At 35.2% G+C, this 24,772-nt stretch overlaps 1 protein-coding gene across 1 annotated transcript in view; it reads right to left on the bottom strand.

The window, feature by feature from the left end:
• Nucleotides 1–24,772, bottom strand: part of KCNH8 (potassium voltage-gated channel subfamily H member 8) — a gene marked incomplete at its 5' end in the record, with an annotated part of 269,106 nt that overhangs the window by 69,681 nt on the left and 174,653 nt on the right. Inside the window, 2 exons of the mRNA XM_084903270.1 lie at nt 16,563–16,770; nt 21,465–21,622. Of these exons, the coding sequence (XP_084759396.1) occupies nt 16,563–16,770; nt 21,465–21,622 (366 nt within the window). The remainder of the gene's footprint in view (nt 1–16,562; nt 16,771–21,464; nt 21,623–24,772) is intronic.

Raw genomic sequence — 24,772 nt, 5'->3', positions numbered from 1 at the left:
ATCCTTTATGCATCAAGTAGTCTTTTTGGTCTTTCATTTTTCAAACTTGAGCATGACTTGAACAAACATGATTGGACCGAGCAATCTCTCGGTTCTTTTTCAGATCTTATTTTATGAAATAAGATTCTGTAATGTTTCTTCACAAGTGGTTGGTTTTTTAAGGCAAAATGTTTGTGTAATAATCCATGATTCTGTGGCTTCATCTTTTATTTGTTTTTAATTATTTGAGTGATGGCCCATCAGCAAATATTGATGGGATAAGGATGGAAGGTTTTCACATTTGGACGCATGTATTACTTCTGCTCTATTTCCAATGCTGAACAATTTTTCAGAGCAAGAAATATTATGTGCTATTAGTACTGTCAAGAAAAAAAGGTGCCACTTGTGCGAAAACCAGTCCAGAGTTTGCCAGTTCTTCAAACTCTACTTAAACTTGAAGTGTATATAATAGAAACTTCCTGAATATTGATTACTAAAGTATGGCATTTCACTTAAGCAATGATTAATTGAAAGATTATACACTATTGCAAACTGCCGAATTAGGACATACATACCAAACAAACAAACAAACAAACAAACAAAAAAACACACAAAAAAACCCACCACCACCACCACCAAAAACCCAAAAAACCCCCCAAAAAACCCAAACCTAAATAAAAATACACAAGAAAGAATGAGAAATGTGCAGTGACCCAAAAACCACAGAGCAGCTTCTGTAGATTCTCTGATTGATCCTAAGAAAAGGCAGGACAGGCCATCTGTTTCCAGCCAATGAGGGAACTTCCAAATGCCTCTCAAATTTTAGCTAAAAAAAGAGAAAATTCTAACAAAGATTATGCTTGTGGTTATGTTAAAAGAACATAAATTATGAACTATTTGCACTTAACCTTTCTATATAAAATGCTCATGCAATCCACAGTGCTTTCAGATCTGTGTCTCAACATGGGCAATTTTTCATGAACAAGTGTTCTGGTATCTCTTTTTAATATGCTGTGTCACCTCCGCATCCTTCTTGTCGGTCAGTGCACTCCTTATTGACTTCGTCTCTTTCAGAGCAATGGCTGCCCAGTGGGCTTTTCTCTGTAATTACTCTTCCCTCCACCTGCAAGTGGAAATTTCCCACATTGTCTTCTGCTCACAGCCACCTTCATCTAGGACACATTGTCTGGAGACTTGGTGTTATTTTTATTTTGAGCATGAAAGCTTTTGTGATGTTCTTCATCATCACCCCACAACCCCTCATAGAAATTCTAGTCATGATTGCCAAGGTATTTGGGGGAAATTGATGTGTTAATGGTCTGAGCATGCAAAAGGTTGGGTAATATAAGAGCTTTTTGGAACCACAGACTGAACTCTCACAAACATCCCAACGCTTCGTTTTCCAAGAATAGAACTCTTTGGTTACCCTCTTGTGGACTTTGCAGAAGACTTTATATAGGTCAGACCTATGGTGTGAAGAAATTCAAGACTCCATAGCTTTTGTTTTTCTTACAAGAATCCACTCTCCTATGTAATTTCTTAGACCTTAAAAATATTGACAAACTAAATATTGACTCTGAAACATGTTTTAACCATTCCATTAACTCACATTTGATTTTTAATTTCATCTATAGACACCAACTCTCGGCTGACAAATCCATTACTTGGCAACCATAATGCGCTTTTCATGGATTTGAACCAATGGAAATGGTTTAATCTTCAACCAGGTCCACAAAAGCTGGTTTAACTCACAGTGCAATCCATGTACAGTATATAGTTTATTTACATATTTGCCTAAGCCTTGCCCTAAAAATTTGGGAAGAAAATATGTTTAGGTTTCTATCAGATGGTATCTTTTTAGTCCAGTTTCTGGAAAACATGTTTCAAATTCCATGGGGCAGCTTTGGTAGGTCATTCAGTGAGAATGCTGAGCAACTTTGGGTGCATACGAGAGGTGTCAAGAGGCACACAATAATGGGAACAGGGAAATCCATGAACAGCAATATGTTGGGCAAAAATGAATGGAAACAGGAGTAGCATGACCGGGCAATGGTAGGGCTCTCAGGAAAAAACTCAGCACTTAGGGCCCTGATAAGCCCAGGTCTTGGTGGAGAACCCAGTTCCAACTGCTGAGGTTTCAGGAACACATGATTTATCTGTTGTCACGGGTTTGGCTCTCTTTCTCTCTCTAAGTCTGGAAACCTAATCTGCCTTTCCTGGTTCGTTATCCTTTAGACCTATTTCTACTCTCTTCCTCCATAAAATGACAGCATTTACAATATTTATAACTACTGTCAACATAAGTAATAATTTATAATCATTATAAATTAACAATATGATGTATCACATAAATATTTTTAAGGATCTTTCAGGATATTGCAAAATTTTCTCAGCTGCATTTATTTAGAGAGTATTTTTTATCCCCAGTCACTTTTCAGTATGCATGTGCTCTATTTTTTCATTTTCATTGATCAATCTTTTAGCCCTCTGCTCTTTTATTTCCCACTTTAATCTCATTTGATTATTTGCCTGTAGCTCCCATTAGACAGGCTGCTTTGTGAGATTATGATCTCTTTATACTTTGCTATATCCTGAGCTAGACTTGATTCCCAAGCCTAGCTCAGGGTATAGCACCTCATTCCAATGAGAATGTCCAAATTACTGAACATACACTCAATACATACATTCAATGGCCAGATTATTATGATCTCTGAATGCATATTAATTTGGCCACTCAGTGTATATCCTATATAATAAAAGACTAATATGCAAATTGTCCTCTCGACCAGGAGTTTGACCAGCAGGCAGGCCAGCCAATCGCTCTTGTCCCCGCATCCTGGTCAGACCCTAACCATGCACAAATTCATTCACCACCCATCCATGAATTCATACACAAATACACATACACTGAGTGGCCATATTATTATGCATTCAGAGATCATTATAATCTGGCCACTCAGTGTATTTGTTAAGTGGTAAAGCATAACTTTCTAAATAGATGCTCTTGCCATGTATATAAAACAGGCTTTGGGTTTGCAGAATGTCTTGAGCTGCAGCCACATTACTACTAAACTTTTTGACTTCAGGTAAGCTAGCCCAACTTTTTCAACTAAGCAGTGAAGTTAAAAATACCTCTTTTGTTGTTGAGAGGATTGAAAAAGACAGTTGTGTAAAACATCTGTCATGGTGCCTAGGGTGTGATTACTGCTTAAAATGCTGCCTTCTTTTCACCTCTTCTGTAATCTTCTATCACTTCTCATAAATAACCATATTATTCAAAAATAAATTAGTTTTCTAACTTAGAAGATAAGTTGACAATTTTCATCATATATCATTTATATAACTAAAAATGAACATGTCAGTGAGGAAATTTAGTTGTTAGAATCAAATGACCCATAAATGTAGACAGAGGATGAAATATATTGAATATCTCAAAGGTATCACTGTCACTTAGCAAAATCATGTCTCCTGAATGATTCCACCAAGGTGTCTAAAAATTTAAAGGAGGATATTTTGACTCACTATTGTGACTGCAATGCCATTTGGACCCCCCTCCCCCAATCTGGATACCATCTTTTGTTTTTTCTTATACTCTTTGGCTTCTTGTTCAAAGAAATAAACACATATTTAAATTATTTTGTCCAATCAATAAAACATGATTTGTAGAAATATGAGATAAATACAGATGACAGTATTTAAAACTGAGCATGTTAAAATTGGTTAGTTCCCAAAACAACCTGATTGAAAATAAACATTCTTTAGAAACACTGAAAACAGGAAACATTGATTAGAGGGAAATTCAACACAGAAATAATCATAATATCTCAAATTGCACAAAGTAAAATTTGTTGCTGACCAAAAAATGATGGAGGACTAAATTTTGAAAAATTAGATCTTGAAACCTTAAACTGAGAAAATTTGGTTTGGTAAAAATCTTATAAAAGAACACATCTTTTCAGATTCTGGATTAAAAAGCATATTGATGAATTAAACTTTAGGTGTAATATTTATGTAGAAAAGAAGTTGTCTTGATAAAAATAATTCTAATAGAAATTTGAAAAGGCAATACAAAATAATTGTTTTAACCTGCTGTATATGTATTTGATCCAAAAATTATTCTATATAATAAAAGGTAGCATGCAAATCGACCTAATGACAGAACGAACCATTGCTATGATGCGCACTGACCACTAGGCGGCAGATGCTCAATGCAGGAACTGTCCCTTGGTGGTCAGTGCACTCCCACAGGGGGAGCACCACTCAGCCAGAAGCTGGGCTGACAGCTGCGCCAGTGGCTATGGTGGGAGCCTCTCCTGCGCTAAGGATGTCTCCCTGCCAGCTCCTGGACTGCAAAAGGGCTCAAGCCAGGCTGAGGGACCCCCCCCCCCAACCCTGCAGCCCCCAATTCACAATGTCGTGCACCAGGCCTCTAGTATTAGGATAATGAAGTTCTAGCAAGCACCCTCTAGCTGAGAACTCAGAAATGTTGCTGTTATTCCAATGAGAATGCCCAAATTGCTGAACATACAATGGAAATTTCTTTAAGTTCAAAATGGTAGGATCAGAACATCTTCTACTTACCAAAAGTAATTCAATATTTGATTAAATAAAGATTTTCAATAGATTGCTATTTCTGAATATAATTATTGACTCAGAAAATTTTGCTAAAATAATTCCACTCAAATATGGAATCCTTCCCCTCTAAAGAATAAAAAGAGTTTGATTACTAACTTGAAAGAATACTAAGTTCTAAAATTTGACAGTGGCAATGAATTTCTCTCTCTCTCACACACACTCAATCTGGCCATAACATTTGTAAATCACGACTACCATAACATGCCTTGCTTACATCATTCACCAGGTATGTGGTTGATAGAGAAGTCACAGAGTTACATATGCTCAGTTGTCAACAAAATCATGCTTGGTTATGCATTAAAAAATATCTAACTCTTCAGAATCCTATTACACCAATAATAAAATCCTATTATTTTTTGGATTTTTGAAAATATATTTGCACTGTTACGAAAAAAACATTTTAATGTATTGTTATTGATTTCAGAGAGGAAGGGAGAGGAAGAGAGAGACAGAAACATCAATGATGAAAATCATTAATTGGCTGCCTCCTGTATGCACCCCACTGGGCATGTGCCCTTGACAAGAATTGAAACCCGAGACCCTTCAGTCCACAGGCCGGTGCTCTATCCACTGAGCCAAACTGGCTAGTGCTAAACAAAACATTTTTTTTTAATGAAACCTATAAAATACTGTTATGGAGACAGGAACCATTACCCTCACTTATGGTATACTCTAATATAAATCACATGCTAATCGACTCTCTTTGAAATCATTTTATAGGTTACTCCTGAGTGGGTCAGAAAGAGTCACTGCTTATTCCCAAATATACCATTTCAGCCTCTGAATAGCTTTGCAATTTGTATACCTAAGCCGGTACTTTTTTTTTTTTTTTTTTTTTTAAATGAATGGAATTAGCCCAGTACTAAAACATGATTTTATGGGCAGGTGATAAAATTAGAAATACTGCCCTCCTTTTTGTGTGTCACATTCAAAAAAGCCAACCTTGACAGAATTCCATTTTAAACTAGAAAGATTGCTAAAAATAAGCCTGTAATCCCTGACCAGCAGTAACAGGTTTTCAGTAAAGACTTGCAGGCAGTTTGGGCACTGGCTTCAATATTGTAAATACAGACTCCTGGCAATAAAATCAGCTGCTGTGGAAGAGATTTTAATAGCCCATTGCACGCCAATAACAACAATAATGACAGCTAAAACAACAGGAGCAGTGGCATCAGTTAACAGTTGACATGTACGGAGCCTTCGTATTTAACTCACACAACAACCCCAGGAAGTGCCTAATCCTATCTGTCTTTTGCAGGCAGGGAGATAGCACCGTAGCAGAGAGGTAATTAATACATGCAAACTGACAGACGCAAAGTAGAGGAGGCAGACTTTGAAGACTGAACCTAGAACTCACATTCGTTAGAACTGTCATAGAGAATCGTACCCTGTGAGACCATCTACGGGTTCACAGGGAGCTGTCAAGCTGAAGGTTAATTTCCGATACCTTCGTAAGAGAGAACGGACATAGAGTTCAAAAGCTACATTAACTTTTATTTCTGTCTTTAGTATTTCAATGGAAGGAATTTTCTGGCATCCAATGCCAGCCTGTTTAATTTTGGTGTAGGGAGCAGGGGCATGGACCCATATCCTGGGATACAAATCCAGTTTTTAAGAAGAGGGCCCTCATTAATCACTTGTATCTGGAATGGAGTTATGGGCTCTCAGTGTCTGAGGAAATGAAATTAGGTTTTGTCTTCGTCTTTTCTGACTAGTCTCAATGGCAAAAAAAACAAACCAAAATGACTCTTCTGTCCATATAAAGAAGATTTATCAACAAAGAGATTTCGTCAATAGCCTCCGTGGAGTCTTAGACTATGAAACACAATCTTAATTATTTCTTCTGTTTGTGGCTAGTTGTAGAAATAACAAATACAAAGCAAACACCGACATGTTCACACATGACAAAAGAGGAGAGAAGAGATATTGCAAATTTTTAGGCCAGATATCTAATTAGTTTAATGAAATGTTTAATTATCTTGTATTTCTTATTATGTATCTCTGAGTTATATTCATGTTTATAAAAATCTCAACTGGGGCCGAAACCGGTTTGGCTCAGTGGATAGAGCATCAGCCTGCGGACTGAAGGGTCCCAGGTTTTGATTCCTGTCAAGGGCATGTACCTTGGTTGCGGGCACATCTCCAGGAGTGGGTGTGCAAGAGGCAGCTGATCCATGATTCTCTCTTATCAATGCTTCTAACTCTCTATCCCTCTCTTCATCTCTAAAAAATCAATAAAATATATATTTTTAAAAAATCTCAAATGGGGAAGTATCCTAGTGGAAATTTATAAATTTGATACCCCTTTATAATTCACATAATCAGGATAATAAACAGGAAAACTTTTCATTAGTGCAAGTCTATAGCGTGTGAGACCAATTTCCTACAAATTGCACGTGCACTCCTTTTCATGAGGACTAAATCATGTGGCAAATATCATGAAAAGTATTTTCTGTGTTTCTCCCTTTGAGTTTGTAATGAAATTCCCAAAATTCTGTATGAACGAGGCCGTGCCTTCTCTGGCCTTGTTGTCTTGGGGGTTACGTCAGCACATCTCTGCGAGGCTTCCAACCCATCATTTTGGTTTTATCCCTCTCTTTAGTCTCTCTGCCTCTGGGATAGCAAACAGGCAACCTAAGTTTGTGGGCTTAGGCCCACAGGCATTTTGTTTGGTTTACACTATGCTTTTCAAGTTCTGAATTGTTTGCCAATCTTTAAATGTCACAAGTATTTACCAAAGAAATGGCAACTGACCAAAAAGTTCTGATTCCCAAATTCTCTAGAAAAAAGCAGATGTCACACTTTACCAACGATGGTGCCAGAGTCAGGTCCTGGCTGGTTCCCGCAGATGGGACTTGGGTTCTCCACTTCCTTCAGAACATAACTTCACTGACCTTTACTTCAATACCTGCCCCACTTCAGCCCATGTGCTCTCCTCTTTCTCCTTTGGACTTTTTAGTTTGTGACCCTGGCTGTTTAAGAACTTTCTACTCCAGTGTTTTTCAACCTTTTTTGGGCAAAGGCACACTTGTTTCATGAAAAAAATCACGAGGCACACCACCATTAGAAAATGTTAAAAAATTTAACTCTGTGCCTATATTGACTATATATAAAGTAATTCTCTTGAATAGGAATCAAATAAACACAAAGAAAGTATTTTATAATTACTTTATTATGAAATATTAAGTAAACAAAATAGTGAAAAATTATAAAATTCTTGTCTTGTCTGCACCTACGGCACACCAGGCAACATCTCGCGGCACACTAGTGTGCCGCGGAACAGCGGTTGAAAAACGCTGTTCTACTCTAAACAAATGCATCTCCTCCACTCACACTGATCCTCACGTACATTGTGAAATTTTCTACTTCCGTGCATTTGTTCACACTGTACCCCCCACCTAATTGCTCTCTGATGAATCTTCTTCCAAAATAGTACTGACATTTTGAAACCCAGTTCAAATACTATCTTCACAGAGATTCAGTTAGAATCACTTCTATTTTCTAGTATTAAAAAAAAAAAAAATTCTGTGCCCACCTTGTGACTTTTTTTTTTGTTAATCCTCAGCTGAGGATATTTTTTTCCATTGACTTTTATTTATTTTTATTTTTTTAAACATATATTTTATTGATTTTAAACAGAGAGAAATGGAGAGAGATAGCTAGAAACGTCGATGAGAGAGAAACATCGACCAGCTGCCTCCTGCACACCCCCTACTGGGGATGTGCCCGCAACCAAGGTACATGTCCTTGACCGGAATCGAACCTGGGACCTTTCAGTCCGCAGACCGATGCTCTACCGCTGAGCGAAACCGGCTTCGGCTCAATTGACTTTTAGAGAGAGTGGAAGGGAGAGAGGAAGAGGAGGGTGAGAGAGAGAAACACTGATGTGGGTGTGTGAGAGAGAACCAGAGAGAGAGAAAGAGAAACATTGATGTGAGAGAGACACATTGGTTGTCTCCCACATTTGCCCTGACCAGGGCTGAGATCAAGCCTGCAACCCAGGTACAATTCCTTTGACCATGAATCGAACCTGCTATTCTTCAGTGCTTATGCTGATGCTCTAATCACCTCTAACAACAGAGTACACTTCTAAAAGGCAGACTCTAATTTATATTCTTTCTATTGCTCATAACCTCGTCCTTAAGGCCTCAACAAGTATTTATTTTATAGTAAGTATTAGAAACTTTGTAGGGTTTAAATGAAACAACCTCAAAGACAGTTCCTTTCCTCTTCTATTTTTCTCTTTATCTATAAACTCTTAGGAAAATAATCTGCCGTTCATTAAATTGTCACCTCTTTTAAAAGAGTTACTATGATTAATACAGTAACTCGGAAGAAATAATTGCATATTAAGCACATTTAGTGATGTCTTCTTAAGACAGAAGCATAATTTATTTTCCTGGTAATTGGACAATTTTGTTTGAAGAGTTAGAGATTGGGAGTCTTAAGTCTAAATGATTTTCCCTCAGAAAGACATTCCAAGTGCAAATAAGGTGTTGAGTAATTAAGTCATATTCAACTCGCCTTTTATGGGTTGAATTACAATTATTCTTATATTTCAAACAAAACATAACAAAATCGCACTGGAATTTAGGCTATGTTTTTTGGGGGGCGGGGAAGGGCTTCAGAAATTTTTAATGTGGTTCTGGCAAGATTTTGAACTTAGATAATGTGCAAGCTTCTCTGACATAAACACCTGGAAATATGTAAAACTGAGAAGTAGCAGGTTTGTTAGCTTAGACTATGGTGGTGGTGGTGGTGGTGGTGCTGGTGGTGCTGGTGTGCTGTTGGTTGGGAGACAAGGATGGGCAGCTCATTAGAGTGATAATGTCTGTGGGCTTATTTTCCTGCCTGTATATGCACAAGAGAGAACAGTTAAATCCTACAAATACTGGAATTGATGCCTGTATACAACAGGGATAGTGAAAGTGTGGTACCTGCAGGAAGAAGGGTAGAAAATAATTGGCCCAAACCTTACAAGATGACAAGGAAATTTGAGTTTGAATAAAGTAGTCTCTTGAGAGTTTTTAAATTTCAAATTTGTGCCTTGTATGCATTGGTGTCTGATGCTACACTATTCATGAAGCACAAGAACCCTGAAGCTAAGAAATGAAAAAAAAATTTGATCCTCAGGCAAGGGATATGTCTGCTGTACTTGACAACAAGAAAATACCAAACAACTGAAAAATTCTGGCTATTCTCATACTTTAATCTGCACAGAATTTTTTTTTTAAAAGATCCATTGAAGAGGAGTTCATGACAAAAATTTAAAAAATATTACAAAATACATGAGAAAATAACTTACCTTTTGCAAGAGTTAGATGAACAGAAAATTAGTACATGATGAACTTACGTTAATAAATGGAAATACAATAAGAGTATATTTAAAATATTTAAATTCAATTCAGAAATTTGATCTAATAGACAAAAAATAAGGAATTGGAATTATAAAAAAGAAATTAAACACTATGGAAAATGAATGGAAATCTGAAAAAGCACCAAATAAAATTTCTATATATGTTTGATATAAAATCCTATTTAATAAAGAGGGAATATGCTAATTGATCCTCATGTGATCACAAAGATGGTGGTGCCCATAGCCAATAAGGAGGGAATATGCTAATTGGCTGCCCCACTCTCAAAGATGGCAGCACCCAGAGCCACAAGATGGCGATGCCCCTGCTGGGGTGACAGGTGTGGCAAGGCTCCACACCTGCCTCTGAAGTCCCCCAGTCTCCTCAGCCCCCCTAGCCACCCAAAGCTGGCCTGAGGTGCAGGCAAGCCTCAGATGGAGGCTGCCCATCCACCCAGGGCTGCCGGAGGCTCAGGTAACCAGGGCTGGCTGAGGCTTGCACTGCCGGTAGTGGCAGCAGCAGAGGTGTGATGGGGCATCACCTTCCCCTGATCGCCAGGTGGCCTCCCGTCCTTAAGGGCTCCTGGACTGTGAGGGGGCAGGGCAGGCTGAGGGACTCCCCCTCCAGTGCATGCATTTTCATGCACTGGGCCTCTAATAGTTAATAAAGATCTATAATACGTGTATAATTAACTTCAGCAGTTTCATCTAATGGGTATATGTAAAACCTTGAACTACAGATAATATGCAAGAAATTATTCTGTTTAAACATACAGAGAATGTATTTCAAATCGAGCCTTAACAAGCACAAAAGAATCAGTATTATATAGACTAAATTCTGCGACAAGCAAGAATATAATTAGAAATCAATAATGAAGAGTTAACTTTAAAAGTCCCATATAGTAATCTAAATATTAATTTTTAAAGACTTCAACATTTAAAAATATACAACATTAAATAGTTTATTTATGAACAAAGAGAATTGCAAATTAGCGAGCTAAATGTCTAATTTTCCAAAGAGGAAACTAGATAGAGTGGCCCCTAAAACTGTGAAAGTATATTCTATCTTACTTAGGAAAGTGGAAATGAAAATAAAAATTAGACACTATTTCATACCCTCCACTCTCCTCCCCACACCCAATTTTCACAATTTTTAAGACACCGGTAATGGTTGCTGATGAAAATCTGGGGCAAAAAGGCATATAATACTGCCAAATAATAAATTACTACAGCTGCAGATACACATGCTCTTTGAGCAAGTGTACTTCTATGCATCTTATCCAGAGAAAATCTTGCATATGTGCACAAAACTTGTATTTGATTGCTGATTGCTTACCAATTGTAATAGTGAGCAGTGCAAAACAGCTCAGTAAGGAAATAGATAAATAAACCCAAAGGATGAGCAAACTAGCTTATTGTCAAATAGAATTCTATTAAGTAGTTAAAAATAAATATATAGGATTTACATACATTATTATAGTATTTATTTATTTATTTATTTATTTATTTATTTATTTATTTATTTATTTATTTTAAACTCTGTGGGATGTAAAAAGTTAAAGAAAGCAAGAAATCCCAGCTCTGGTGTAAACTATTTGTGTGATCTAGGACAAGTTATTTAATCATATGCCTCAGTTTTCTGAGTATTGGGCTAATAGTTTTGAGCTCATAGAATTATAGCAGGATTAAATGAATTAATTCATGTAATGTACCTGGAACAGTGTCTGGTACTAAGAAAAAGTTCTGTGTATGCCTACTATTATCATCAGTATTATTATTACCACTACTACTCCCATTTGTAGTGATTTATGTGAAGGTTAAAGGAACACAATAATAGCAAGTTGTTTTACTAATACATTTATGTAGTAAAAGCATCTAAGAATAGTAAGGAAGAAGGTGCAAGTGGGAATTATATTTTAGTGGGACTTTGACTTTATCTGTAATATTGCATTGACTTGAAAATAGAAATTAAGCAAATATAGAAAACTGTTATAAATATATAATTTCCCAAAGATGTCTATTATATTCTTTCTAAACATTTTTATATATTAAAAATATTTACTAACTTATAAAACAAATCTCCAGGGAATAAACTTTCCAAACTTAGTTCCCTTTTTTGTGAAATGGGGTTGAAAGGATCTGCCTCAATTTTGCAATAAAGATCAGTTGAACCCTAGCTGGTTTGGGTCAGTGGATAGAACATTGGCTTTTGAACTGAAGGGTCCTGGGTTTGATTCTGGTCAAGGGCACATGCTGGGTTGTGGGCTCAATCCCCAGTGTTTCGCGTGCAGGAGGCAGCCAATCAATATTTCTATCTTTCCCTCTCCTTTCCTCTCTGAAATCAATAAAAAACATATTAACAAAAAAAGATCAGCTGAGATAGGGCACACAAATATGTTAAGTGTTGCACCATTCATGTAGTTTGTGCTTAATAAATGTTAAGCTAGATATTTATTTGATATAAATTATTTTTAACAATGTAAAAAGAAAAAATAACTTCACAAGTAATTCCACTTCTTATTGAACTTATTTCCACTCTCTCTCTGTGTGCATTTTCCTTTTTGTCCTAAATAGGAATCAGGTAATATATAGAAATCTGCAGCTTCAGCTCTTCACCTGAAATAGCCTGAACTTACTTCCATGTCATTAAATAGTCATTAAAATCAAGATGCTTAATGATCTATTATTTCTTACATTTGTGGTTTTTGGAGAACCCTTTTTCTGTCCTTTTCTCTGTGCTTCATAGTTGGTGTGATTTATAAGGTATATGTGCTACTTTAACTACAATTTGATGGTGTCATTTAAATTTTAAAAAGCCCATTTAACTTATAGTTTTCTACTTATTAGTCAATATCGATAATTTCCCCTACCATTTTATTCATTAAATTTTTTTAAACAACCTTGAAAAAAAAATCTTTAATGATATACAGAACTAAAATAAATCCAAGAAGATTTTTAAAAACTACAACTATTTTACCCTTTTGTCCTTTTTTATAACTTTATTTTTATTGTTGATACTATTACAGATACCCCCATTGCTCCCCCACCCTCCCCTTTGCCCATCTCCAGTCAGCCCCTGCCCCCTCTGGTCATCACCACACTGTTGTCTGTGTCCATGGGTTCTGCATATATACCTCCTTTCCCTACCTTCATCTCCAAGGTGGGAAATTTTGCACAGTTTAAAGACTCTGATATTCTTGGTTGGAATAAAAAAGCTAATGGGCCTGAGGGGACTACCATTCTGTTTTAAAGCAATGTCTTTGCAGTAGAGAAAAAAATTGTTCCATTTTCTCAGATACCAAATCTCTCTGAATCAAAGAACATAGTGTGAGTATGGGAAAAAGGGCTTCCATTAGAGTGGTTCTCTTAAAAAACTCAAGTTGTCTGTTAATTATATTTAAAAATCTAATTCTATTTACCGGTCTTTTAGTGCTTTCATTTCTTGTAATGATAAATAAATGGTTGGTCTTAATTTTCAGTGAAGGTTAAGATGTAACATTATGTCTTTATCCTGCCCTTCATATGAAAGTTATTGGGTAGATGGAAGAGGCTTCATTAAAGGTTGTTATTAAAAACATTTTTTAATCCGGATCCAATATTCTTAAATTTAGTGAGGGAAGGAAATAGGTAAACGTAACTAACTTAAAAATACTGACATTCTGGTCATTTTTCCTGAAGCACAATTTATTTTCTATTATTTCTTTAAAATGTTTACTCAGCATGGGGAATTAAAAGCTTTATGTTCGGATTTGTGAAAAGAAATATATAAACTAAAAAGTAATTTTTAAAAAGGCGTATCAGGTCAACTCTACTCACTCTTTAAAACAGAGGCCAGAAGCTACAAAACCCAGTTTGCATATTTTTGGAAGTAGAACTGTGCATTTTTATGCAGAAATACCTTAGAGTAAAAGAACTCTCTTCAGAAATAGTTATGTTCAGAAATACCTTAGAAGTAAAAAGTCTTTGTTTCCCCTTCTTCAGATAAAATAAGAAACTGAATCGGAAATAAAATTTTGAACATTTTAATCACACTTTCTCCCTCCCATTTAAAGAGTGGTATTGCTTTTTCTCAATTTAAGAAGTCATTACATTTCTTAAAAGTTACATTTGAAGTGAAATTATTTAGTGAGCTTGTTTGCATCATAAAATTGGAAGTGTGATGGCTGTGGCTAAAATCCTCCAATGGTTAGGAGTTTTAGGATGAAGTGGATTAAACAAAAGGGATTTCACGGGTAAAACATGTTTTACTTTTGAGTTAGGGCAGCTCTGACCCAGTTTTAACTTAATATTATGAAAGACATGTCAACAGACTCAGATATTATTTCTTCAGCATATCTATGCTTCAAGAGTAAGACAGTTTTCTTAAAGGAATTGTTAGCTAAATCCTCTCCAAGTTGAACATAATCTTAGAGTCATCTTAGCACGAAGATGTTTTCCTTTGTTTTGCTTACAAGGAGTCCAGGAAAGAACATCATGGAATACACAATCATAAGTTTATGCAAACCAGTTGTATGTGGGCATATGGATTTATCATGAGCGATCTACAGCTCCCATTCACTTTCCAAAAGGGCTGTGACTCAAGAAGGGTTGAGACTCACTAAGAATCAGTCAAGTATCTCATTTCAGAGATAATTGGGACAAATATGGCTTGATAAAATTTCCTAGATAATACAGCTAATTAGTAGTAGGACTGTGGTTAGAATAGAGGTTCCTAACTTACTAGCTAAGAATTTCTCTATTACAACATGTTCTTTTATGAAAAATATTTTTGAGGGCTATGATTTAAAGTTTGGTTTGACTCAGTGGAGTACCAAGAATAAAAAAATAATGTCAGTGATTTATAAAATATATTTTCAGTAAAATTTAATGAAGTTAGAGTAAATATTTAATAAAATAATTTTCTCAAACCAGTAGCCAAAAAATAGCATAGACTTAGATAAGTCAGGGAGAAATTTATTAGTACTTTAAGTTATATGATTATCTTCTTAAAAACTCAAATTAATTAAAATTTAGTAGACACATTTGAGATTTCTATAAAATATTATTTTCAAGTCACCAGATTTTCTTATACCAATAACTGGAACAAAGTTAATGAAAAATATATAGAAATCCATAAGCACAAAAATGTATAGTACTTAGAAATAAATTTAATAAGAAATATGTGTAACCCATGTGAATAAAAGGATATAATTAATCTTAATTATATTTTTAAAAATTTAAGTAAGGAGATCAACTATTATAACTTTGGATGATAAAAATATCTTTGTGTTACAAAAGCATTAATTTCCCAAAGTTAATTTCTGAAATGAACTGCAATTAAAAAGCCATTTAGATTTGGAGAAAGGGTGTAGTTTTTCTTATATTGATCTGAGTAAATGGCTAGAATGGCCTGCTCTGCTTTTTGTACCAAAATCGAAACAGTACAATAATTAAAATTCTGCAACACTGGCATAAAATTAGACTGTCAGTGAAGAGAAATGAAACCTAGTAACAGTCATCTGTATGCATAATAATTATGATTAAAATGCCATATTTAATTAGTGGTAATAAATGGAATAATGATAAATGATACTGGAAAACGAGGAAGGCATTTTTGTAGATAGGAAGGTAGGTAGGAATACCTACCTACCTACCTATCTACATTCTTACATACATACATGTGTAAGGTTAGCTCCTCCCTCTGATCACCAAAAGTGAACCTCTTTTCTTTTGGATGCTCACATTACCTTTTGGGCTACCCTAAAATTAGTGCTTTCTGTGTGAGATACGTCTCCAACTTTGAACTCATTTAAGAACAGTAGCACTTGGCACTCTGTGAGCCAGAAACATATTAATGTCCCTAATCTTAACAACCAGACAACTCAGGAAATGACTGTGAGAAGAATGCAGATATTTTAGGATAGAGGGTTATAGTCTTCACAAATTTTCATTTTTGAAAATTGTTGTAGATGACATAAATTAAAAAAAAAGTTTATGTGTCAACATTTCAAATTCATTTATGCAGAATTATATAACACTTGGAAATTTTCCCTTAAACTCTGTTTGATGAGGACACAAAATTTTACAAATATTTTAAATACACAGTCCTTATAAATTATATTTGTATTTATCCAGAATAAATATCACAAATTCTCAAGGTATATACTAAATGTGGAAAGATTTTCACTATGATAGCTTTTCCTCTCTTAAAGGAAAAAATGGATTTTTTTTCTATTAACTTGCCACCTAAAATCCAAATGATCATTTTCTTATGATTATAATGTCGGCCATAGGCCAGTTGCTTAGTGACTTGCTATTACCAGCCCTGCATTGGGTATGCCAAGATAAGATCACACATTACTTATCTAAACTTATCCACACACATCTACATATTTGCTGGTCATTTAAATCACCAAACCAATTGAGTTCTTAATCCAAAACTTTGGGGGGAAAAAAGTTGTTGTAGAAAACCTTCTCAAAAGAAATTAACTTGTAAAAAAGACGTGACAAATGGATAGAGGACATATATTATAGACTCATCTTTCACTTCCTCCAAGTTCTAGACTATCTTCCTTTTCACTTATAAATGGAAAATGCGACAAATGTAAACCCTTACCAACTTCCCACTTCAGAAGGCTGTTGTCTTCCCTCTCCATTTTTCCAATGACATACCAGATACACGCCATCCAGTGTGCAAGGAGCGCAAACATGGACATGAGCAGAGTCAGGACGATGGTGCTATGTTGGGAATAACGGTCCAGCTTCTGCAGGAGACGCAAAAGACGCAGCAGCCGAACGGTCTTCAGGAGATGCACAAGGGAAACCTGTGGTGGGAGACAGGGCAACACAACTTGGCTCAGGGGTTCTCCTCATGCCGAGACAAGTTCTTGAACTTACAAGCATTCTGGAAAGTTCTTGAAATAAAGTATAATCATGATTCCATCTGTATGACCATTTCTATATCATCTCTTGGCATGTATTAGAAAATGAAAAGAGGAAGAAGGATGATTTTTTTTTTCCTTTGAGTAAATACTTATCTTCCTTAATTAAGATTTATTTTTTTTTCTCTACCTGTTTGATTGAATGTAATTTTATTTATTCTGATACACAACTGAAACACATTATGCAACCAGGGATTGTACACTGGACATCTCATATCTTTAGATACATTTTCTATCAATTCCACATCCCCTCCTCTGTGGAAGGGAATTCTTTACAGCAATAATTCATATAGACTGAAGTAAAAGCCTGTAAAGTGGTAATGCAGGTAACTTAGGAGTTTGAAAAATAATTAGAACTGTAAAACTCGACTAAGTTCTGCTCACAAGTAGAGTAGTACCTCCCATTCGATGTGCTAAACCTTCTTCCTTCTAACAATATCAAGAAAGAAAACGTTTGTCCGAGCGATACAATTCTCAGATATATCCAGTGAACCAAAATCAAAGGGAACAAAATAGTTTAAAAAAATCTCCTAGGTTCTGCCTTTGCATGCACTAAAGCATTAGACTTGGAGCTAAAGGTTATTTTCCTGACTTTAGGGCCCAACTGACAAATGTGTACCATTGGCATTCACCAGAATGGTCCCTGTCACTATTAACAACGTTGGTGATGCCCTAATATATACTCCCTTCACACCTTCAAACAGCCTCCGAAAATAAAAAAGATAAAATATTAACTCATGCAAATAGAGTTTGACTATTTTTTTTTTTTTTTACTTTATCTAAGTTTTTGGAGGCAGGGGGTGATAAATAGCATATTTTGAGGCTGCTCAAAAACCCTGAAGGGATTTTTATGCTTATTTTAGACCTATTTTGATAACTTTCCCAAGGAAGTAATCTATATGATAAGTGATAAACTAGGATGTGTACTATTGCCTTTTTTACTCTATCATACTTCTATATCTCATTCATAACTTTATCTATCCTAGTGCTTTCATAGGGCGTGTATATAGTAGGCTTTAATAATAAATGTGTGAGCTATATATAAAACATTTGCCATTAGCAATTGTAGGCAGAACCAAAGCTAAAACATATTTTTATGGTAGTGTTTTTCAGTGTCATCTATAGAGATACATTAACTGGACACATTTCAGATCTGGAAGACAACACCTTTGTCTGTTTCTTCCATTTTTTTTTTTTAATATGGCTGTGAAGTATAACAATGGCAGATCATATTTATGTTTCTTGGGAAGTAAATATGTTGAACAGCTTATTCAAACTAGAATATTTCAATCTGATTATTTGGGGGAATATTAAATTTATGTATCAATTTGTTAAATATTTACTTATTTACTCCAGTAAAAAGCAAAAAAAAATAAAAATAAATTATCACTGATAAGAAAGATTTCTTCATTCCTTCCTCTTTTTCTTTCTGACTCAGATGTTAATCTACAACTTGCATTATTTCTAAAGCATTCGTACCAGATTTAACAAGTCAGAATGAGTAACAGAAGGGTACAGGAGTGCAGTGAAAGTGTACAGGTATTTAAAATTCATCAGGAGATTTAAACTTTTTAATAAATCTTTTATTTCTGTTAATTTTAGGTAACAAGGATGTTGATATGTGAATGTTTATATTTATATTTTATATTATATATTTAAAATTGTTTTATTTGTCCAGTGTCCAAAGAGAAATGGAATATAAAAATATTATTAGTATTTAGTAGCAAAGAAGCTAGTTAATCTAGAGTACAGTCTATTAAACAGCATTTATTTAACAATCTTTCAGGAGGATTTGGAAACATTTTATTAGTATTTTGTGAGTAATATACTCCTTTGTATATATATTTTTTTCAGTATAGCAAAAGCCTGGTTTTATTCATTATTAATGTGGATTAACTCTTAACCGGTTACACATTTGGATTAACTGTTAACCAGTTGATAATGTGGATTTTGTAATTAAATAAAACACAATAATTTCAAGAGAAACATCAAAAGTAATGTGAAAGACACATTAAAATTTATTCAAAGTAATGTCCATCGCTAGCTACACATTCCCCCATCTTTTAGGTAATTTGTGGATACCATCCCAATAGAACTTTTCATGTTTTGAGGCAAACCATTCAGAGACCCAAATTTCCACTTCTTAGTATGATTTGAAGTGCTGCTCAGAAAGTGCATGTGCCATTTATCAGGACAAGTGGTAATCTGAAGGAGCAAGGTCTGGTGAATAGGCGGGTGGGTTAATACTTCCCAGGCAAGATCTTTTAACGTGTCTTTAACTGGTTTTGAAGTGTTTTATGGTGTGTCATCATGAAGCAAAATTACTTTGCCTCATCTTCTTGCCCATTCTTGTCATTTCCCAATCAAAGTGTGGTTCAAATTGATTATTTGTTGTTGGTAGTGATCAGTATTAATAGTTTCACTTTGTTTTAGAAGCTCATAGTACACCACACCTTCCTGATCTCACCAAACGCAGAGCATTGTCTTCTTTCCAAAGCAATTTGGCCTTGCAGTCGATGTTGATGGTTGACCTGGATCAACCCATAATTTTGTGCATTTGGGATTCTCAAAATAAATCCACTTTTTATTGCCAGTCACAATTCAATGCAAAAAAAGACTTTCTTTCATGCCGTTAAAGCAACATTTTACTTAATGACTTTTCAGTTTTCCATTTGTCTTTTGTTCAATTGATGTGGCATCCATTTTCCTTCCTTTGAAATCTTTCCCATTGCTTGTAAATGATCGGAAATTGTTTGCTGAGCAACACTTAATCTTTCTCAAGTTGTTTTTGAGTTTGACACACATCTTCATCCAACAATGCTTGTAATTGTTGGTCTTCAAACTTTTTTGTTTGACCTGGACGTTCTTTGTCTTTCACATTGAAATCATCACTTTTAAAGCATTTAAACCAGCACTCACAAGTATCTTGAGATGGAGCATGTTCACCATAAGCTTCCCGTAGTATATGATAACTTTCAGCAGCTCTTTTCTCCAAAATAAGTTAATTAAAACTTCCTGCAAATGGTCTTTTTTTTTTTGGCACAAATTTTGACATTTTTAAGTGTAAAAATATCTATGATGTTAACACTTTCAGCAAATTTGGCATATGAAATTTGCTGTCGATACAACAAAATAGCATACATATCAAATCGCATATATATCAACATATGAGTAACTCCCATCTATTGAAAAAAAATCCGCGTTCTTAACTGGTATACCTGGTATACTTTCATTATAGTACACGCATCTAGTCAAATTCAACCTTAAAAAGCACTTTAAGAAGCCTCGGTAATAACTCATGTAGCACTGATTGATATTACACACTATATTCCCCCAGAGCGTTATTTCAGTTGAGTTATAAACCTCTTAAAGACTTTGACACCCTTACTTCCCAACTTAAGAAAAGAAAAAGAAAAAAAAATACTATTGTACATGAAATTAACAAATGACAAAAGTGTACTAAATAGTAAGGATTACAGTTCAATCTTCATTTTGAAGTTGATACCAATTGTATTTGAAATATTGATCACTTTGTTTAATACTGAAAACTATGCTTTTACATTCTTGATAGGAAACATTTCTACAGGAGTTTGCTAACTGCATAGGAAATATATTTAATTAGAATTAATGGTTAATAAATTTTTTTTCCAGTAAAAATTGTTTATGCTAGCACCAAATTGCATTACTGGTCCAAAAATGCTATTATACCTCCCCAAAATTCTATATATTAGATAGCACTTAATCTTATAAGGATATCAATCATTAAATAGTAAAAATTGCTATTACTACAAGTAGGAAATATGTTTTTCTCTGTGAGGAGACATAGGATAAAGGCTTTTGATGAAGAGACATTACAAATATAGGATGTCCCCCCAAAAATGCATACACATTTAATAGCTGATAGCTCAATTGATGTTTCTTTTCAGATTTAACCCATTGGAATTAAGAATTGTCCAAATTGTGTACACATTATTTTGAGACATGTTAGATTAATAACAAAGAGAGCTCAAGTCGGTCATTGTGTCATTTAGGTTGCTGCCTCATGCAACATTTTTACAAAGACTTCAAAAAAGCAGCTAAATTTTTTTATTTTAATTTTAGCGTTTTTCTCTATCTTGATTGGTCTTCTGTTTGTTTTGCCAATGAGTAATAAAATACTCAAGAAGTAAGAATAAAGCTCATAAAAGTAAAGGAAATCTTCAAACTCTCCACCAATCTCTAGAGGCAAATATCTGCCCAAGCAAGATAAAGTTATGCTATAGTTTTATAGATGGCTTCCTTATCAAAGTGTTTGTGTAGTGACTCTGTATTGCTGATATATTTAGCCATTTTGTATATCCTTGTTCTTGGTATTTAAATAACGAGAAGCAGGTAATACAAATTTCAAGAGGAGATTCTTCCTCGAGTGGAGAATCTGACCTGCATATCATTGGGCACCTTGGTGTCGTTATTAACAAGGGCATAAAACCCTGGTTGCCAAATTGCCACAAACGTTTAAAACCTGAACATGTGAAAAACAAACAAAGGGGTAAACCAGCCTTCAGGGTCATGTGCAAGGGAGGTCTTTCCTTACTCACCACTGTGACGTTGAAAGCATACAGGAGATCAAAAGGCAGAGCAGCGATTAAATCAATGATGAACCAAGTGGTGACATAGTGGATGCAAATTGATCTTGCTTCAAAGATAACTTGGCCAGACTTGCTGACATAGGTTGTTCGGAAATTTAAAATAATATCTGCTTGGAAAGAAAAATGGTAGAGAAGAAGAGGAAGGAAGAGAGAGAGAGAGAATAAGGAAAGACAAAGGGGAACAGTGGAAGGACAAAAAGGAGACAGGCATGGAGGAAGGGAGGAAGACAGAAAATAGTATAAAATTAAGTAAAGTTAGACAAATGGTTACCTCTTAGCATTTTTCAGATTGATAAACATTCAAAATAATCTTGGCAGATGCAGTAGAACTTAAACGTGTATTAAGAAGGGTGAAAATAGTAATATTTTCTGAGCACTTAATACATTCCAGACATTATGAAGTGAATGCTAAGTCCTGAGTTACATATTAGATGAATTGAAGCTAATTTAAATCATTGAACATAAGTGGAATAGTGTTGTATGAGGTTAGAAATTTGTTGATATCATGAGCATGATGAGGACAAGGATAAATCATACAATAGTGTGCACTTTATGTATATAATTTTTTACTTTTCACTTCATATTCACATTTGTGGAAGACAGAATTCCAAGATGACCTTCCAGGATCCTCACCCTCATATTATCTTTTTCCTTGAGTGAGGGTGAAACCTGTGAGCATGAGGAGATATGCAGCCATGATCATGTTGCAGTATATGACTAAAGGTTACCATTGCTGGTCGGGTACCATTATAAGCAGAGGTTTTTTTCAGCTGATGGGAAGGGATTAGAAGCCAGTGAGACATACTCTTGCTTGATAGGAAGAAGGCAACTATCTGGGTGAAAAGAGCTACCTGGCAGAGAACAGTAGGCAGTCCTCCAGTTGCTAAGAACAGCCCTTAGGTGACATTAAGTGAGAAATGGGAACCTCAGTCCTACAACCATTAGGAAATTAATTCTTCCAACAGTCACATGAGCTTGGAATGGGATTCAGAGTTCCAGAAAGAACACAGCTGAGCTGACATCTTGATTTCAGCCACGTGTAATTCTGAGCAGAGAATTAAGCTAGGCCATAACTGGACTTCTGACCTGTAGAAATTATGAGATAACAATTGGGTGTTGTTTTAAGACAAGTTTGTGATGATTTGCTCTGCAGCAATAACAAACTAATACAACATTTATTATGTTAATTGACTTTTATAGAATTTGAGGTGAGATAATCTAGGGCAGGGGTCTTCAAACTACGGCCCGCGGGCCACATGCGGCCCGCAGAGGAGTCTGATCCTGCCCGCCAGGTTTTTTGGGCAGTGAGCACAGCCGAGGTGTTACAGTAGGAATTAGTAGTTCATATAGTCCGGCCCTCCAGCTCTCTGAGGGACCGTGATCTGGCCCCCACTTTAAAAAGTTTGAGGACCCCTGATCTAGGGATTATGACAAGACTGATTACTGTTATGTATTATAGATAAACACTTTTGTTCTTAGCATGAACTCAGTAGTATTCTAGGCCCTTGAGAATCATAAATCTCATTGACTCCTTTCAGGAATGCTAAGAAGTAGTCAGTTCCATCAACTCTTTTACAGATGAGAAAAGTGAAGCACCTAAGAGGTCAAGTGACTTGCTCAGGGTCACACAGATGATGTAACCAAAGAACAGGATTAAACCCCCCAGCTAGTTGGTGAAAGAGACAGACTCAACCCCAAGCCACCTAAATTCTGATTCAGCACTCTGGGTATTCCAGACCAATCACATCACTGGTCTGGAAGCTTGTTCCAGGTAACTCAAAACAAAACAAAAATCGCTCTAGTCCATTGTGAGTACTAACTTCAAAAAACAATATTGTTAAAAAATTATTTTTTTGTCAAAACCTAAAATTATCAAAATTCTTCCATTGTTAATATTGAGGATATGAAAGGATGAAGCCAGTGGATAAACTACTCACAAAGCTTGGAAGATAATCCCAAAATGATTTCCACTGCAGAGTAAAAATGCTATGATGGCCAAGTACCAAAGCATCAGTGAAGCATGGCTCCTCTAACGAGCACAGTGGAATGCCATGAGGTTGTTATGGTAGTACATGAACTTTTTTTTTTTCCTTTCCCTTTAACTTTCTAGACTCTGCATTAGCAAAGCAATTTAACAAGCCAGACCACCAGCTGCAGAAATCAAGCAGAGATTTCAACTTAATGTTTTCCAAAAGAAAACTCAGGGTAGGCATTTAGGTTTTCATCTTAGGAGTGAGCGATCCAAATGTTGTTTACCAAGCTTTGGTTTCTAAAACAGAAACTAAGGTAAGTTTAGAAATTCATTCTAAAATTGAAGGGATACATTTCTTGCATGTTTATTAACTGATTGCCAGGTCTACCACACATTTCACAGAAAACCCACTGCCACCATTAACATATGTGAGGCACTCCCTAAGTGGAGGAATGAATGGACTGCCCTTTGGTTGATGGGTGCTGCAAGCATTTATAAAGCTATGGGGTTAATCATGTGATTTATTATAAAGTAAAGAGAAGTGCAGACTTCTAAATAGATAAAATATATTCTGTTGAATAAGTCATTACAAAGTTTAGAAAACTTAAAAAAATAATTTGTTAAATGAAGTTATGCTAATTTTAGGTTTCAGAAGTAGTCATTAAAAATATACACAAATAGTGATAATCATAAAAGAATAAAAGCTATTTTTTAAATCTATTTAAAAATCTATGGATATAAATCTATTTTTGAAATATGTAAATACTTTAGATATTTTTTTGGGGGGTAACCTAGATATATATTATATTCTAACATTTTCAGGGTTATGGTACTATTGTTGTGCAAACGATCAGTATCATTTTTGAACACTAATTTCTAAAAAAAACCCAGTTATGTCACATGATAAGCATAGAAAGTTCTAGTGTATTGTGATTTATAAAACTTTTCACATTTCTTAGTGTGGTTTCCATGCCAACTCTCTCATGTATAATACTATTACTGTCATTTTACCAATGACTCAGGAGATTTAATGAAATCTTAAATTTATGAAGGAGATTTTATATCTTTAAAGTCATGAGCAACAAAGAGACAGCATTTTTAGATACTCAGTCCCATTTTCTTATCATTATCTTAAGTATATTTTAGAGAGAATAACAATGGGTTAGTGCAGGAAAATGCAGTCCTGATATGTAGCTGTTAGATCACATTCAACATCAGTACCCCTCAGGTTAAAAAAATATAAACTTAAATCAGAGTCACAGAATTGAATGTGAGGAAATGAACT

Source organism: Pipistrellus hanaki (genome assembly GCF_964339955.1).
Source record: "Pipistrellus hanaki genome assembly, chromosome: 13".
In the NCBI taxonomy this organism is placed as follows: domain Eukaryota; kingdom Metazoa; phylum Chordata; class Mammalia; order Chiroptera; family Vespertilionidae; genus Pipistrellus; species Pipistrellus hanaki.
This window is presented reverse-complemented; position numbering and strand designations above follow the sequence as displayed.